Source organism: Pelodiscus sinensis, chromosome 2, assembly GCF_049634645.1.
Source record: "Pelodiscus sinensis isolate JC-2024 chromosome 2, ASM4963464v1, whole genome shotgun sequence".
Taxonomy (NCBI): domain Eukaryota; kingdom Metazoa; phylum Chordata; order Testudines; family Trionychidae; genus Pelodiscus; species Pelodiscus sinensis.
Window position 1 is genome coordinate 139,322,831 of NC_134712.1, and position 14,670 is coordinate 139,337,500.

The following is a 14,670-nucleotide window of genomic DNA, read 5'->3' on the forward strand; positions in this document are numbered from 1 at the left end:
TTCCTTCAAATATTCTAAAATCCTAGTCTCCCTCCCCTCTCATATCCCAAGTCTGGCATAAACATCAATAAAAAATAACCCCCAAGTTATTTGCCTTCAGACTGTTGAGCCCTTAGGATTCTTCTTTTAAAACTTTTCTTTACATTAAAGTTGAAATTCTCAGTTTAATCACAATATTTTAAGAAAGATACTGTATCAGAAGGATTAGCAATACTGAATCCCACAGTAAACCCTACTTTTGGGGGCAGGAGGCAGTGGGGGAGTCCACAATAGCATAACTCCTTCAAAAGCCACAGGTGGAAGTTTTGAGGCACAGGGCCTATGCATTTTGCACAGGCTTAGAGAGCCAAAATGCACAGGTTTAGAGAGCCAAAACCTTATGCCAATTCCAACTGAGTCTCCCTCCACTCACATGCCTTCAAATTACAGCAAAATTCTGAGAACTGGATTTCTCATCCCACACATAAGTTTTCCTATAAAAGGGATATCAACACATGAAGAAATTATTAACTGGGGAAATTATTGGATAGGATCAGTGATGATGACAGATGACTGGCACTTTCTGGAACAAGAAAATACAGTAGAACTTCAGAGTTAAGAGTGCCCAGTGGAGCTGACAGCCTCACCAGGCCCTTGGGCAGAAGGCCTGCTCTGCGCCTCCTTGAAGGATGGGGCCTCGGGAGGAGCAGGGCTGGGGCTAGGCAGGCCTCTGTGCTGCCTGTAGTGCGCCTCACAGCACCCTAGCAGCAATTTATGAAACAGCTGCTAAATGTATTTGCCTCTGATAGTCCAAAGGTCTACTCACTATTTTGTGAGTATGTGGTTACATTTCTGGAGGAATCCTACTGTTTATCAATTGGGAAATGAAGGGTTTTTCAATCATATAATTTTTTAAATAAATCTCAGGAGACTTTTTTCAGCTCACAGTGCTATGCCATACCATAATCACAAGTCAAAATACATTTAATGTTTTAGGATATTAATTAGAAAAAATGCAGGTCACTTACTTTGGAACCAAATACTGTCAGATTTTTAATGAAAGACTCTGCAATCGGCTATAAGGACCATCATTTTTGAAAAACTTATCAGTATACTATGAATTATTCTAAAATGAAAAACTGATGAGGTTTAGGAACAAAAACAGAAAAAGATGACAGGAACTGCTACACTAATGATATTCACATGCCAAATCACAATATGCGCACAATATGCATACTCTAAATCACGGGAAGCGGCTACTTTAAAGAAAACATGCAATAATAATAAAACACAAGCACCAGGGAACACAGCCTATATTAAATCAAATTGGACTTACAGATTTTCCCATTCTCTACATGGAAGAGAAACAAACATGTATAAATACATTGCTTTATGCTCTCTGGTACATTTTTAAATATAGCAACTTGAGCTGGTAACACACTGTACTTCTTTAATGATTTAGACAGACCTTTCCCTCACTGACAAGTAGTTTAATTTTATAGTAATACCTAATTTAAAATGTCAATCTATGTTTTTGCATGATTCAAAAGGTCTGGTAACAGAAAGGAATTTTAACACCTCCCCCCCACCAACCGTTTAAATAAAATAAAAATCAGTCTTTTCTAGAGCTTTTGAACAGAATAGAACTTTAAAGCAAAACTCTGCCATAAACAAACTGATATTCTGAATTTGTAATTGATAAAAGATTTCAAAAGAAGCCACTTTCCTAAGTGACTTAAATTTCATGTTTAATAGCTTCTTAGTCCATTTGGTTTTCAGTTTTACCCAGTATTATTAAAGGTTAGTTCTTTTTTACTTAGGGTGCATCTACACTGCACCCTTAGCTCGAAATAAGCTACGCAATAAGAGCTACACAAATTGTGTAGCTTATTTCGAGTTAATTTCGAAATAGCTTATTTATAAATTTGGTGCTGTCTACACAGCGCATATTTTGAAATAGAGCACTGTTCTGAAATGTCCCTTAATTCTCGTGGAATAAGGTTTACAGGGACGTTGGAATAGCGTACCTCTTATTTTGAAAGTTATTTCAAAATAACGGGTGCACTGTCAAGATGTGGAAAATGCTATTTCAGGATAGTGGAAGTATCCCGAGATAGTGCCACTGTCTAGTGACACCCTTGGGTACATCTAGACAACAAACACTCCTCCCGCTCCCCACAGCAGTAAGACTCAGAGTCTAGGTTACCCAACATGGGTTTCCAAAACGGGGCTATAAACAATATAGATTTCCCTGCTTGAGCTGGAGCCTGAGCTCTGAAACCTGGGCTGGAAGAGGGACTCAGAGTCTGAGCAAGGAAGTTTATTCTGCAATTTTTAACTGTGTACTGCATACCGGAGTCAGATAACCTGGCCCCTGATACTGCTGTGGCAGTTTTTTTGCAGTGTACATATATCCTTAAGGTCTTTAAGGTAATCTTTGCAGCTTACATTTGTGGAGAAAGTCTAGTACCTGGCTAGAAGGGCACAGGGGACCCTCAACCCATTGTAACATACAAGATTGGGCCTAAGTCTATTTCATTGGAGTATATGACTGAATAGGGCAATGTTTACTTCTTTACAGTTACTTTCAATTAGAACAATGTGCGTGTATGTGAAAAAGGTTCCTTTAAACACTGTCGTAAGTAATGCAAATGTGTCTGTCACCTGTGTTAGTACTTACTGCATTAAAAATTAGCCTCCCTTGTTACTTTGCTCAGGGCCTAACATTGCAGTTAATTATGTATTTAAATACTTCCAGGGACTTAGTGGCACTACTCGTGTGTATAAAGTTACTGGAATGCATACATTTTTACAAGATAAAGTCTCAAATAATACCAGAAAAAAGAGAAAACCAGAAACTTATTAAAATCACACTTGTACTTACGGTTTCATGTTGAAGATATCTTTAAAACCTGTTAAATTTGTTTCTCTATTTTTGTGCTTTTCAGCTATTAACTTTTCTTTAGTCCAGGTCATCTGTACTTTTTCAGGAGCAGCAGCAGTAGCATCACACTTAAGAACTGCCGCTGAATGAGATGCAGTGTTTCTATCATGGATTAACTGAGCCTGACCAAAAAATAAATGGAGAGAACAGATCAAAATATAGTAGCGCTAGAGCGTTAAGTAAATTAAAATCACTGATCCCTGAACACCTCAATTAATGGCAACTGACAGACTTTAATTGGAGCAGGATCAGCCCCAAGAGCTTTACAAGCAATGGTGCCTTATACTGCAAACACATGCTTAACTCTAACATTGAAGCCAACAGTACCCGGATCCTTGAAATTATTCATTTGTATTTACCAGGCTCTCAGTGAGAGGCTTACTTTTATAATTAAAACTAAAGACACTTTGCTTTATCAAAAAATTGAGTCCAAGTTACAATGAAACTTTGGTTTCAATTTACAGATTTTCTTGGGAATTTCCTTAGGTGACTAGAGTACCCATTAAGAGTGGAAAAATGACCAAAATATATCTGCAAATATTTTGCAATAAGTAGCATTAAGAGAAATAACAGAAACAACACTGAAATGGTATCTGAATGGAAAAAAAACAGTATCGCTGTTTAGAATAGCAATAATGTCTTTTATTGCTATGGAACAGAAGTAATTTAAGATCTACAATCTTAAATCTACAATCTTGCATTAAAAATGCAAAGGGCGAAACAACTTTGTGTTAGAAATACTTGAATTTTATTTCACCTCTAAATGGAAATCAACACAAATATGCCTACAGCATCTAAAGTAGGTGGAATATAAAGAAACACCAATGTAATGCCACAAACTAGGATACCCATTTTTGGACATAAACACTTAAAGTGCCATATTTTCATCATAATCAAACTAAGAAGTAAATTGATGAGTGATGTTTACAGTGTAAAGGCTCTGATGTTTCACTAGATAGATATAAATATTGATGCTTTTTTTGAGAATATAATGTATATCTTGCGGGAGAAGGGGATTACACTCCAACAGTGAAATTGACTTCAGTGGGGACCAGAATTTCAAGATAGGTTTTGGACTATTTAAATGAATTTAGAGATGCTTTAGCACTTGCTATACTCTGCCATATACACAATAGACTTGTAAATGCAATCTTTATTTTAAATATTTTGATGGAGTAAAATATGCATCTCAATCAGACTCCTCAAATTCTAGAAATTACTTAAAGGAGAAGGGAGAATTTGAAGATATCTTTGCTACTTCTAGAAATTCACAAGCATTACTTCTCAGGAAATTCTAGAAAAGAGAGATGTAATATAGTGACAATTTGTGCTACTAAGTTTATGGACAAGAGATAGTGCCACAATAATAAAAATAAATCCTAGTTGGTAATACTAAAATCTATATTTACTCAAGATTTCTTTTCAGACGAGAGAAAGAAGATGAGAAGACTGTTTTCTATCAGCATTAACTTTGTTTAACCAAGATTATTTATTTATAGGAGGAAAATGGGCAAACACGTTGTAAAAAGTTTGAAAGCTTTAGAGTAACAGTTTTCAAACTGTGGGCCAGGACCCCAAATTGGATTGTGACCCCATTTTAAGAGGGTTGCCAGAACTGGTGTTAGACTTGCTAGGGCCCAGGGCTGAAGCCAAATCCTAAGCCTCACTCCTTGGGTCAGAAGCCAAAGAAGGCTTTAGCTTCAATCCTTGGTGAGGGTATAGACCTGCTGATCAGAGATTCAGCACTTGGCCTCTGGCTTTGGTTCCCCCATTTGGGAAAGCAGGGCTCAGACTTTGCTCCCCCCTGCATGTAGTGTAATAATTTTTGTTGTCAGAAGGGGTCATGGTGTAATCAAGTTTGAGAAATGCTGTTTCAGAGAAAAAAACCCTGCAATTTCATTTCCAATCTTTAGCACTAGAGTGGCACTGTAAGTGTTATAGTGAGAATGGAATATCCAGTCAGTACTACTTTGGACTACCTCTTTCTCTGGATTGTCATTAGGCAGCAGAGCCTGTATATCTTGACCAATGGACTGAGGACTAGAGTAGCTTTTTCTTTTGATTGAGCCTCGAGACTCATCAGTGATGCTCTGAATCTGGGACATGAAGGTCACCAAGTACAACCAGCATATAAAAGAAGGATATAATTAATTATGCTACTCAAAAGGCAATTTGTCTTTATTTACATAGCTGAACGTTGGAGTATTCTGAAAACAGAATACTTGTGCTTGCCTTTCATAAACATAGTGCTCATTTTCACAAATTAGCATAACGATGGATTTCTAAAATTGATCTGAAGCACTACATTAACTTAACAGAAATAGATAAAAGAGCTATTTTGTACTCAGACATGCAGACTGTACACAAAAGGAAAAAGCTAATTACTTTAATAAAAGGTTACACACGTAAAAACCTCTCTCCATAATAAGTTAGTGGGTTTGTTTTCTTGGTAACAAACAAAAAATTTTACATTAACCCCAAAACAATTGTAGAAAGTGCACACATGCACACACGCACCATATATTGAACAGTCATACTCAAATACTCTTTATAAAGTTTTTTTAAACAATTAGCGTTATACGTTGTTATAACTAATTTAGGCTTTGTTAAGGCACATTAAGTATACGAACACCTGACTGTGATATTTAATTAAAGCGCAAGAAGAAGGAGCTTATCAATCACTTGGGACTTATCCTGACCTCACCTCTCTGCCATAATGACCTACCTATTACCCAACGATTCCTTCCAAATTCTTATAGACTACACCCAAACACAAACTTTTATCTGTTCTATAACTTTTCACATGAAAGTGAGTATTCCCTTACAATGGGCTCCTTTTCAGTACAGAAGGGGACTGGATTCAGAAGAAAGCCTGGGCATTAATTTAAGGCTCAATAGTTGCTTGCATGTGATTGTGGATCTTAGCTAAGTTCTGTACCTTGGTTAGGCTTTGAAATAATAAATCTGAGATAGATTGGCTGTGGAGTTGAGCACTGAAAGCAAGAAAGGCCAGCAACACATAAAGGATGCATGTTGCTTCTTCCCTTTACAGAGCTGTGAGGATGGCTTGCTAGTAGAAGTTATCCCACTTAAAGTTACAGGTTTAATGAAGTCGCAGGGACCCAGTCAAAATATTCTCATGTCTGTCTTGGTTTTCATTGACAATTTGCAAAGTAGCCCATCCATTATAGCTAGTATTCATTTACTTGGTGCCAGACACAACAGTGCAACCATCTTTATTCTTAATCATAACTATATTTGTGAGGTGTAAGGATTTATTGAAGGTACAGTTCTTCCTGCCTGATAAAGTTCCCTCATGGACTTGCAAAGTCTCTTATCCTTCTGAAATCAGAGACTGTAAAATACTTCTTTGATTATCTATTACCATGATAGATGATGCCCTAGATGAGGTAGCACATCAATCTGTTTTTCCATACTGAACCCTGAAAGTGGGTATTGGCTGATAAAAGAGGATCCAAAAGAAAGGCAGAAGACAGAAATTAAAGGGATGTGGCAATTTGAAGAAGTAACTTTAGGTCTGTATAATGCCCCTGCCATCTTTGAAAAGTGTATAGAGAAGGTATTGACTGGCAGCACCACAATGTTTCAACGGCTTGGGTCTCAGAGAAGCCTTCTTTCCAGACTATACTAGGCCCTGTCATAACAGCTAAGCCCATGGCAAAAAGGTTCATCTCTCTTCCTCTCCCTTTTCCCACTTCCAGCTGCTACCATACTGAGCCCTACCTCTGCCACTCTAGAAAACAGGAACCAGAGGAAGAAAACTGTGAGGAAAGGAGAAGAGAGATGTAGAGGGGGAGGAAGATGAATCCTCCAAAATGGGATTTTCTGCAACTATGCCAAAGGAATTTCCCTACCAGTTTGAAAATACCCTTTGCAAAATGTTTGATGGCCAGGCACATCTTGCCACAGAATAGTAACTGAAGCCTCAAAGGCCCCTCAGAAAACCCTGAACATTCTGTCTCACAGCTCAAGCACTTTCATAATTGAGCGTGGTGCCTTTTCAGTTATTCCGCCATCCTGAGGTGGACAGGGGAAAACCTATTAGTAAGGCGTTGCATGAATTTTCCCATTGTTTGGCTCCAAGAACAGCTCACAGACTTGCCTGAGCCCAAGAGGGAAGCATAGACAGGCCAGCACTATCACTGATAGCAGGATAAAAGGGAGATCAGATTTTGGGATTATAGAGATGTACAGGAGGCCCAGCAGCAGCCCTGCATGTTATCAAAGAGGCAATAATCCCACATCATATAATTCTGGTGCTCCATTGCTGGAATAATGCATTCAGTTGTAGGCACAGCAATACAAATTATACTGATATTTGAAGGAAATTCAAATGGGAGAAAAATATCAATGTGTTAGATTTACATATAAAGAATAAAAGAGATATGAGATAGCATATGCAAAGATAAATTGGAGATAAGATAACAGTTTAGACATATGTAAAATGTGTATAAACATCATGAATGATCATTGGATTTAGTACACAGGATATAAATACAAGTAATGGAATTAAATTTAAATTGAAGATAAAAGTAGGCTGAATATAAATTAAAACTTCCTGGTTCAGGCTCCCCCTCATCTCCTTCTATCCCCAGGCAAGTGTTAGAAGCACAAACATATGCGATTTTTAATTTTGGCAAGATAAAGCACTGGAAAATGCACTGTAGGGGAAAAAGAAAAACTGCTGATTGTCAAAGAGGTACACAGGATGACCTCAAATATGTTTTTCAGCCATAAGTCCTATCAGCATAGGCCTTGCCATGCAAAGCACCAGTCAACCAGTGACAATAATGCACTCTGCTACTTCACATGCCATTCTATCAAGGGCACTTAAAACTTTGCTGATGTTATTGTCATGTGCAATCTAGTTTGTGCAGCAGAAAATGGAAATTACATAACTCATGGCTATGACATTACCTGAGGTGCTATCTAGAGTGCTGAATACCTTTGTCTCATCAGTTATCCAACCTGGGATGCCTTTTACACTGTTTTACAGTGAACAGCCACTCCTGACCAGTTAACACACAGCCTCTAGTATGTAACTTACTCCCAGATGCACAGCATTAAGTGCCCTTGGCTAGCTAGCCACTCCTGTATTACACTGCAGAACACTAACACATTCTTTACAGACTTTCCCCCATAAATGTACATTTTGCATTGCCCAGCACACTGCTGAATAATGCAAGCTCATGGAATAGTATGTCATTTTGTCAAGGGAAAAGGATATGCAGCAGCTTTGTTATCCCAAATGGAGTTTTCCCCACACTTTAATCCAAATACACCAGTTAGATAAAAGAGTGAAAAAAGTATATTAACAGAAGAAAGAAAAGAGATCAAGTTATGACAAGTAATGAGGCATCAGAGTCATAACTGGTTACCAAGAAATCAAAAAGATAAAATGCAAACTAAATACATAACTTAACAAGTTAAATGGATTTAAAGCAAATATCTTTCTCACCATAGGATTTGTAGTTCTTTGGCTGAATTTTGTTTTACCAAGAGCTCTCCTCCCCACTTCCACACACCAAATTTAGTTCTTTGAAAGTCATTGATGTCAGGAAATCAAGCATTCCCCCCCTCCTCACACACTTTTAGAATTCAGTTTCTTGTGTTAGTAATATCCTCACTCAGTCATGTTGACCAAACAATCTCTTGTAGACATGAAGTTTGACCTATTCTTGTAATAAAACATAAATTTCTTGTTCACACCTTTCCCTCCCAGAGAACGGCCATTTAAACATTAACAACTAGTCGGGGTGCCAGTGTGAGTCTGTCTCTGAGGAACTGGTTTGCCTCATCTTTCTAACTCTGGAACATGTTACAGCAATGTTATACAGTAAAATCATATAACTTTGCACACAATGTTGGTACATAGATTTACTAGGACAATAATGTTCTGCAAATTATGAGTTTTCAATCATACCTGACAATGTATATTTTCTACAAAAGTTGTCAGAATTCTGTAAAATTGGTGAACATAATGATATAGACCAGGAGTAGGGAATCTTAGGCCAGCCCCCGGCTTTCCTGGATCCAGCCCCTGAGCTCAGATACTCCCCAGCATTAGGGAGCCTGACTGTGCTCCAGCCCCACACAGCCTCACCATGGAGCTGGAACACATGAAATCTATTATGCTGAGCTACCCCACTAAGCTCTGGTGTGCGAAGGAAATGTGGGGAGTGTCTTTATATTTCTCATTCAGCAGGGATCATGGCAGTAAGGGTTTGGGATTTCTTTTCTTCTCACTTGTGCGTGGCCCCCAACTGATTTTTCAATGGGTCACTGGCCTCTGACCCAAAAAAAGGTTCCCCATCCCTGACTGTCAGCATGACACATTAGTGTTGCTTTGTTATATGCCTAAATGCAATCATCTATTTATAAGATTCATATCACCAAGTAGGATATACCATTTTGGGAGGTGAGAGAACAAGCCATCAGGAAGAAGCAGGAAGCGTGAAATCATTTTGGGTCTTCCAGACATAATGTGTATTCACATTAACACAACCACAAATAAGAATTAAAAAAAAAAGATTGAATCTATTTTAATGCCAGAAGGGATGATAATCTAGTTGGACTTCCTGTATAACATCAGGCATAGAATTTTAATTTACATGGAATTTTTAAGATTCAATTTACAGAGGATCCACCACTTATGTAAACCTAGAAGTGATCCATGTTCTAGGTTGAAGAGCAAGACAAAAAGCAAAAAAATCAAACAAACTAGGGTTTCTGCCAAACTTAATGGTGAGGGGAGAATTCTTTCAAGACCCCAAATATGATCATCAGAGACTGAGCATGTGGGCAAGACGCACCAGGCAGACAGCTGGGAAAGAGTTTTCTGTAGTTACTCAGAGATCTCCCCAAATAGTGTCCCATCGCCTATCATTGGAGATAATTGCTATTAGCAGTCACAGGTCAGCTACATGCCATTGTAGGCAGTGTCACTGTACCATACTCTCCATACACCTACCAGCCTCCGTCTTGCAGCCAGGCAGGTTTTTTGCCCCATCCTGTCCTTTCCTCCCCACCCCAGTCACTTTTGGAAGGCTGTTCCAGAACTTCACTCCTCCGAGTTAGAAACCTTCATCTAATTTCAGGCCTAAACTTATTAAACAACTCTCCCTCCATATTGTTTCTCTCACACACTTGCTCTGTGTCAGGGGTCTCCAACCTTTTATAAGCAGGAGTTCACTTTTTGAATTTAAGTGCAATTGAGGATCTACCTCAAACCCAAACACCCTTGCTCTGTCTCCTTCCCCAATGCCCCACCCTGCTCATTCCATTCTCCCATCCCCATCCTCACTCACTTTTATCAGGCTGAGGGCAGAGGATTGGGGTGTGGGGCAGGGGGATGCAGATGCTGATCTTGGAGTGTGTGTGTGTGGGGGGGAGGGTTCTGAGCTGACCTAGGGCAGGTAGTTGTGGTGCAGGAGGGGGTTCAGGGTGCAGTTTCCAGGAGGGAATTTGGGTGCACAGGGACTCAGGGCTAGGGCAGAGGTCTGGGGTGCAGAAAGGGTTCAGGACAGGGAGCAGGGTTTGGAATGCAGGCTCCATCTGGGCACTGCTTACCACAGGTGGCTTCTGGATAGTGATGCAGGGGCTAAGGCAGGCTCACCCCTACCCTGGCCCTGCAGCACTCCCAAAAGCAGCCAAACTCTCTCCATCCTTGCCCCTCCCACCCCCAACATTAGTACCCCTTCTCCTCCTCTTCCCGTGCCCTGCACAGCAACCGGGAGACTCCCAAGAGCAGGGGGCACCTCCAAGACAAAGGGTAGGAGCAGCATGGTAGTGCTAAAAGGGACAGATAAACTTGTTAGGATCACCTGTCAGAGGCTCTAAGATCTACTGATAGATCCTGACCTACTGGTTGGTGACCACTGCTCTGTGTAAATAAATGAATCACCCCTCAGCCTCAGGCTAAACAAGCCAAGCTCTTTGAATCTCCTTTCCTAAGTTAGGAGTTTCAAATTTCCCTGATTGATCTTCTGGCATTCGATTTAGGAAGTCTAGCTAAGATCAGCTAAATCGAACACTAAGGGTGCCTCTAATCAGTGCCAGTATTCCTCGCAGTTGCGAGGAGTAAGGGAACCCAACGGGAGTATTTGCTCTCATCGGCTTCCCTCTGTGAAGACGGCGCAGAGCCTGGCTTAAGGTAAACTGACTCAAGCTACATATTTATGTAGCTGGAGTTACGTACTTTAACTCAATCTTCCAGGTCTAGTGTAGACCTGGACTAAGTAGCCCTTTTTCCCATCTGCTCCAGTTTGAATGAATCTTTCTTAAACAAGGGAGACCTGCACTGTACACAATATTCCTTGCTTACCGCTGAGGTCAAACTAACAGGCCTGTAGTTTCCTGGATAATTTTTCTCTGCTTTCTTGAAAGTAGGTACTTGTAATATTCTATATTATTTTGGTCACCACTTTTACAAGACTATGATAAATTTTGTACAAAGTATGCCTTGTGAGATATCATTTGAAACTCATAATCCGATGAATATTGTTGTCCTGATAAAATGTGTGTATCAACATTATATCAGAAGTTATTAGATTCTACTATATATCATTGTTATAACTTGCTCCAGTGTTAAGACACGCAGACACAAATCTGTTATGGAAGGATAAAGACACACTAGCATCCCACTCAGATGTTAAACAGCTATCACTGGCCTATGAAGCCATTCTTCAACAAGAAGGCAAACAGCAAAATATTTACATATCTGCACAGAGATGGTTCAACCCTCATGTGCACAAGACACTATGTGTTGCCGACACCCCAGCTCAAGTTAATCCTCAAAGAGGGGAGCATAATATAAAAACAAGAAGAAGTGGGACAGCAAGGCTCGTACATATATAATTGCCTTTGATTAAATGATGAATTTTCTCTATGAGCTTGCATTACTCATTAGTGTTTTGGACAGCACAAGATGCACATTTCTGGGGGCGGAAATCTAAGACCAAGCATTTGCAGGTATTGCTTTGTATGTAACTCATGAGTGACTGATCAGCATGAGCATGTATTTAGCTGGGAGTGAATCTGTATGTGGAAGGCTGCATGAATAGGCCAAGAGTGGCTGTTCAGTCATGAAATTGTTGGAGAATAAGGCCTACCTAGCATTACCACTGTCATTGACTTACACTTAATTTTCATTAAATTTATAGTCAAGTTAAATTGATTACCTCTCTTTCCCTTTCATTCTTAGACAGCTGCATCTGTTTTAACATTTGCGATCTCTGCTCCATCATAAGAGTCTTCTCATACGTGAACGCTGAAATATCATTTTCAAACTGCAAAAATAAGTTTGTCATCATTAAAAGGAGAAAAATCTCATTAGCAAAAAAATCCCTGTCATTTGGCTAACATACTGGGGTTTGCTTTCATTTGTGGTAATTTATATTCTAACACAGGAGTGGGCATTAAAATAGGGGCAGCTCACCAGGGTTAGCCCTTGGTGACCAATGTCACTATATCTGCCTGCACTTCTGCTAGTATGGGTGATTGCAGCGCCCATTGGCTACAGATCTCCTCTTCCCAGCCAATGGGATCTGCGGGAAGTAGCATGGACCAGGACACTGCTTCCTGCAGCTCCCATTGGTCAGGAATGGTGATCTGTGGCAACAGAAGTTGCAAGCACACATACCTGTGAAGACACAAGCAAATATAGCCATTGGGGAACCAGATGCGGCCTGTGGGCTGGTATTTGCCCACCACTCTTCTAATAGTATTTCCGAGTCTAAATATCTTGTTTTCAGTGCTTTTGAATCCTAATTTTCAAGTCTATACAGGGTAAAGAGACAACAATGCAATAAAGAATAAGCCTTGAGGGGTTGAACAAAAATGAAATGTAACTATATAACAAAATAGAGAGAAGATTCCTAATGAAAACAAACTAAACAAACATATCTATTTAAAATATGCAAATATTGTTAGGTTATCATGGATAGAAAAGGTAGCAACCTTAATCAAATTGAAAGTACATTAGTATCAAAGAATATCAGAAATAGCTAAACACACAAAAGTGACAACAGGCATTTTGGCAAATAAGGAGCACAAAGAAGTTTTAAAATGGTAATATTTTGCAAATATGTAGTTATGTGGTGGTTCTAAAGAACTCAAGAGGCAAATCACTACTCACAATGAATCTTCGAAAGAAATGGCTTTAACATGATTATGAAAGGACCACCTGACTTAAGACTGAAATTAATAAATGCCAGAAAACAGCAATTTCTTCTTCATTATTGTAAATACATTTCTAAATCTGAAAAATTCACTAAAAACTCAAAACATGATGGAGTACCCTTTCAAAAGACAGGAGTAAAAAGACTTTACAAAACATAGACATTTAAGAAGAAAGATTACCCTATCTAAACTCTCCCATCCAGTTCAATATTCTTGGAAGCTCTATATTGTAAAGATACATCAATGACAGAGCCCTCCATGTTTTTATTGAGGTTTACTTAAAAACAGCCTCTCCTCTTTACTTCTTGAAGTTTGTCGGTATCAAACATGCTAAAAAATACTGACTTCTGGTAACAATAGCTTAGTTTTTTCTATCCACCTAAATGTTCAATTAAAACTAATTTAAAAAAAAAGACTTTTCTTCTACCATACCCATATGGCCACCAACACGCTGTGACATAGTGACCATTTGGCAGCAGCTGGCAAAGGGTCAAAGCTGACACAGGGTTTATTATTTTGTGTCAGCAACTCCTATCAGACATCATGGTCTCACTACATCCGTGGTTCTCAAACGTTTTTGCCTGCAGCCTACTCTGTACAATGCAAACCTTTCTGTGGGCCATCAGCCAACTGCCCATGATGAAAAAAAGTGTCTTTGCTTATCTCTAAATACCTTAAATACTAAATTATTCATATTAGGCTAGTGGAGCATAAAAACTTAAATATGCAGCTGCAATGTAAAGTGGTGTTTATAACTGGTAAGAAAGGAAATATTATTTATCAAAATCAAAATAATTAAACAGATTAAGCACTTTAACTTTATCATGTTAGTTTACCAAACTTCATTTTAAATAAAGTAAAATATTAATTTACATCCAAAACAAAAGGTTTCAACACTGTCTTTATGTATGGCAGGGGTGGGGTGCCTCTTTTGGATCAGGGGCCACTGATCCATAGACAAATCAGTTGGGAGCCACAGAAAAATCAGTTGGGAGCCACAGAAAAGCGAGAGACAATCCCTCCCAAAAAACCCAACCCTCACAGATGTGGCCTCCAACTGAGGCACCATACTCTCCAGGCACTCCCGCCCCATGGGGGGAGGAGGGGAAAGGAGAACCTAAGTCCAGGGCTTCCCACAGGCCAGATTAACTCTTCTGGAGTCCCAGGGTAAGTAAATTTTGTGAGCCCCTCTAGGCTATGGGGTAGGACCAAAAATGAAGGGTTCAATGTATGGGAGGGAGTTGCCAGGGAATGGGATAGGGATAAGGGTGTAAGAGGGGATTAAGGGTGAGAGGTCTGGCCTGAAAGTTTGGGTGCAGGAGGCAGGAGTATGTGAGGTCTGGCCAGGAGCCAGGGTGCAGCAGTGGTCCAGGGGTAGGATGTCTGGCCAAGAGGGATTGTGCAGGAACAAGGAAGGGTTCAGGAGTGAGCTTTTGGTGTGGGGTCTCTGTGGGGGGGGGGTATGTGTGTGGGATGAGAGTGCGGAGTCTAGGCATGAGGGGAATGGGGAGAGTTGCTTACTTAGCTTTGTGCCTCCTGCCGCTTCC

General features: G+C 39.7%; 1 protein-coding gene across 4 annotated transcripts in view; it reads right to left on the reverse strand.

Moving 5' to 3' along the window:
* Positions 1 to 14,670, reverse strand: part of SLC12A7 (solute carrier family 12 member 7) — a 165,859-nt gene that overhangs the window by 6,258 nt on the left and 144,931 nt on the right. For 3 of the 4 annotated variants that reach the window (XM_075921508.1, XM_075921511.1, XM_075921510.1), the window contains 3 exons: positions 12,124 to 12,231; positions 2,864 to 3,045; positions 1,316 to 1,330 (listed from right to left, as the gene is read on the reverse strand). In XM_075921508.1, the coding sequence (XP_075777623.1) occupies positions 1,316 to 1,330; positions 2,864 to 3,045; positions 12,124 to 12,231 (305 nt within the window). The remainder of the gene's footprint in view (positions 1 to 1,315; positions 1,331 to 2,863; positions 3,046 to 12,123; positions 12,232 to 14,670) is intronic. The other variant, XM_075921509.1, reaches the window with a different exon arrangement.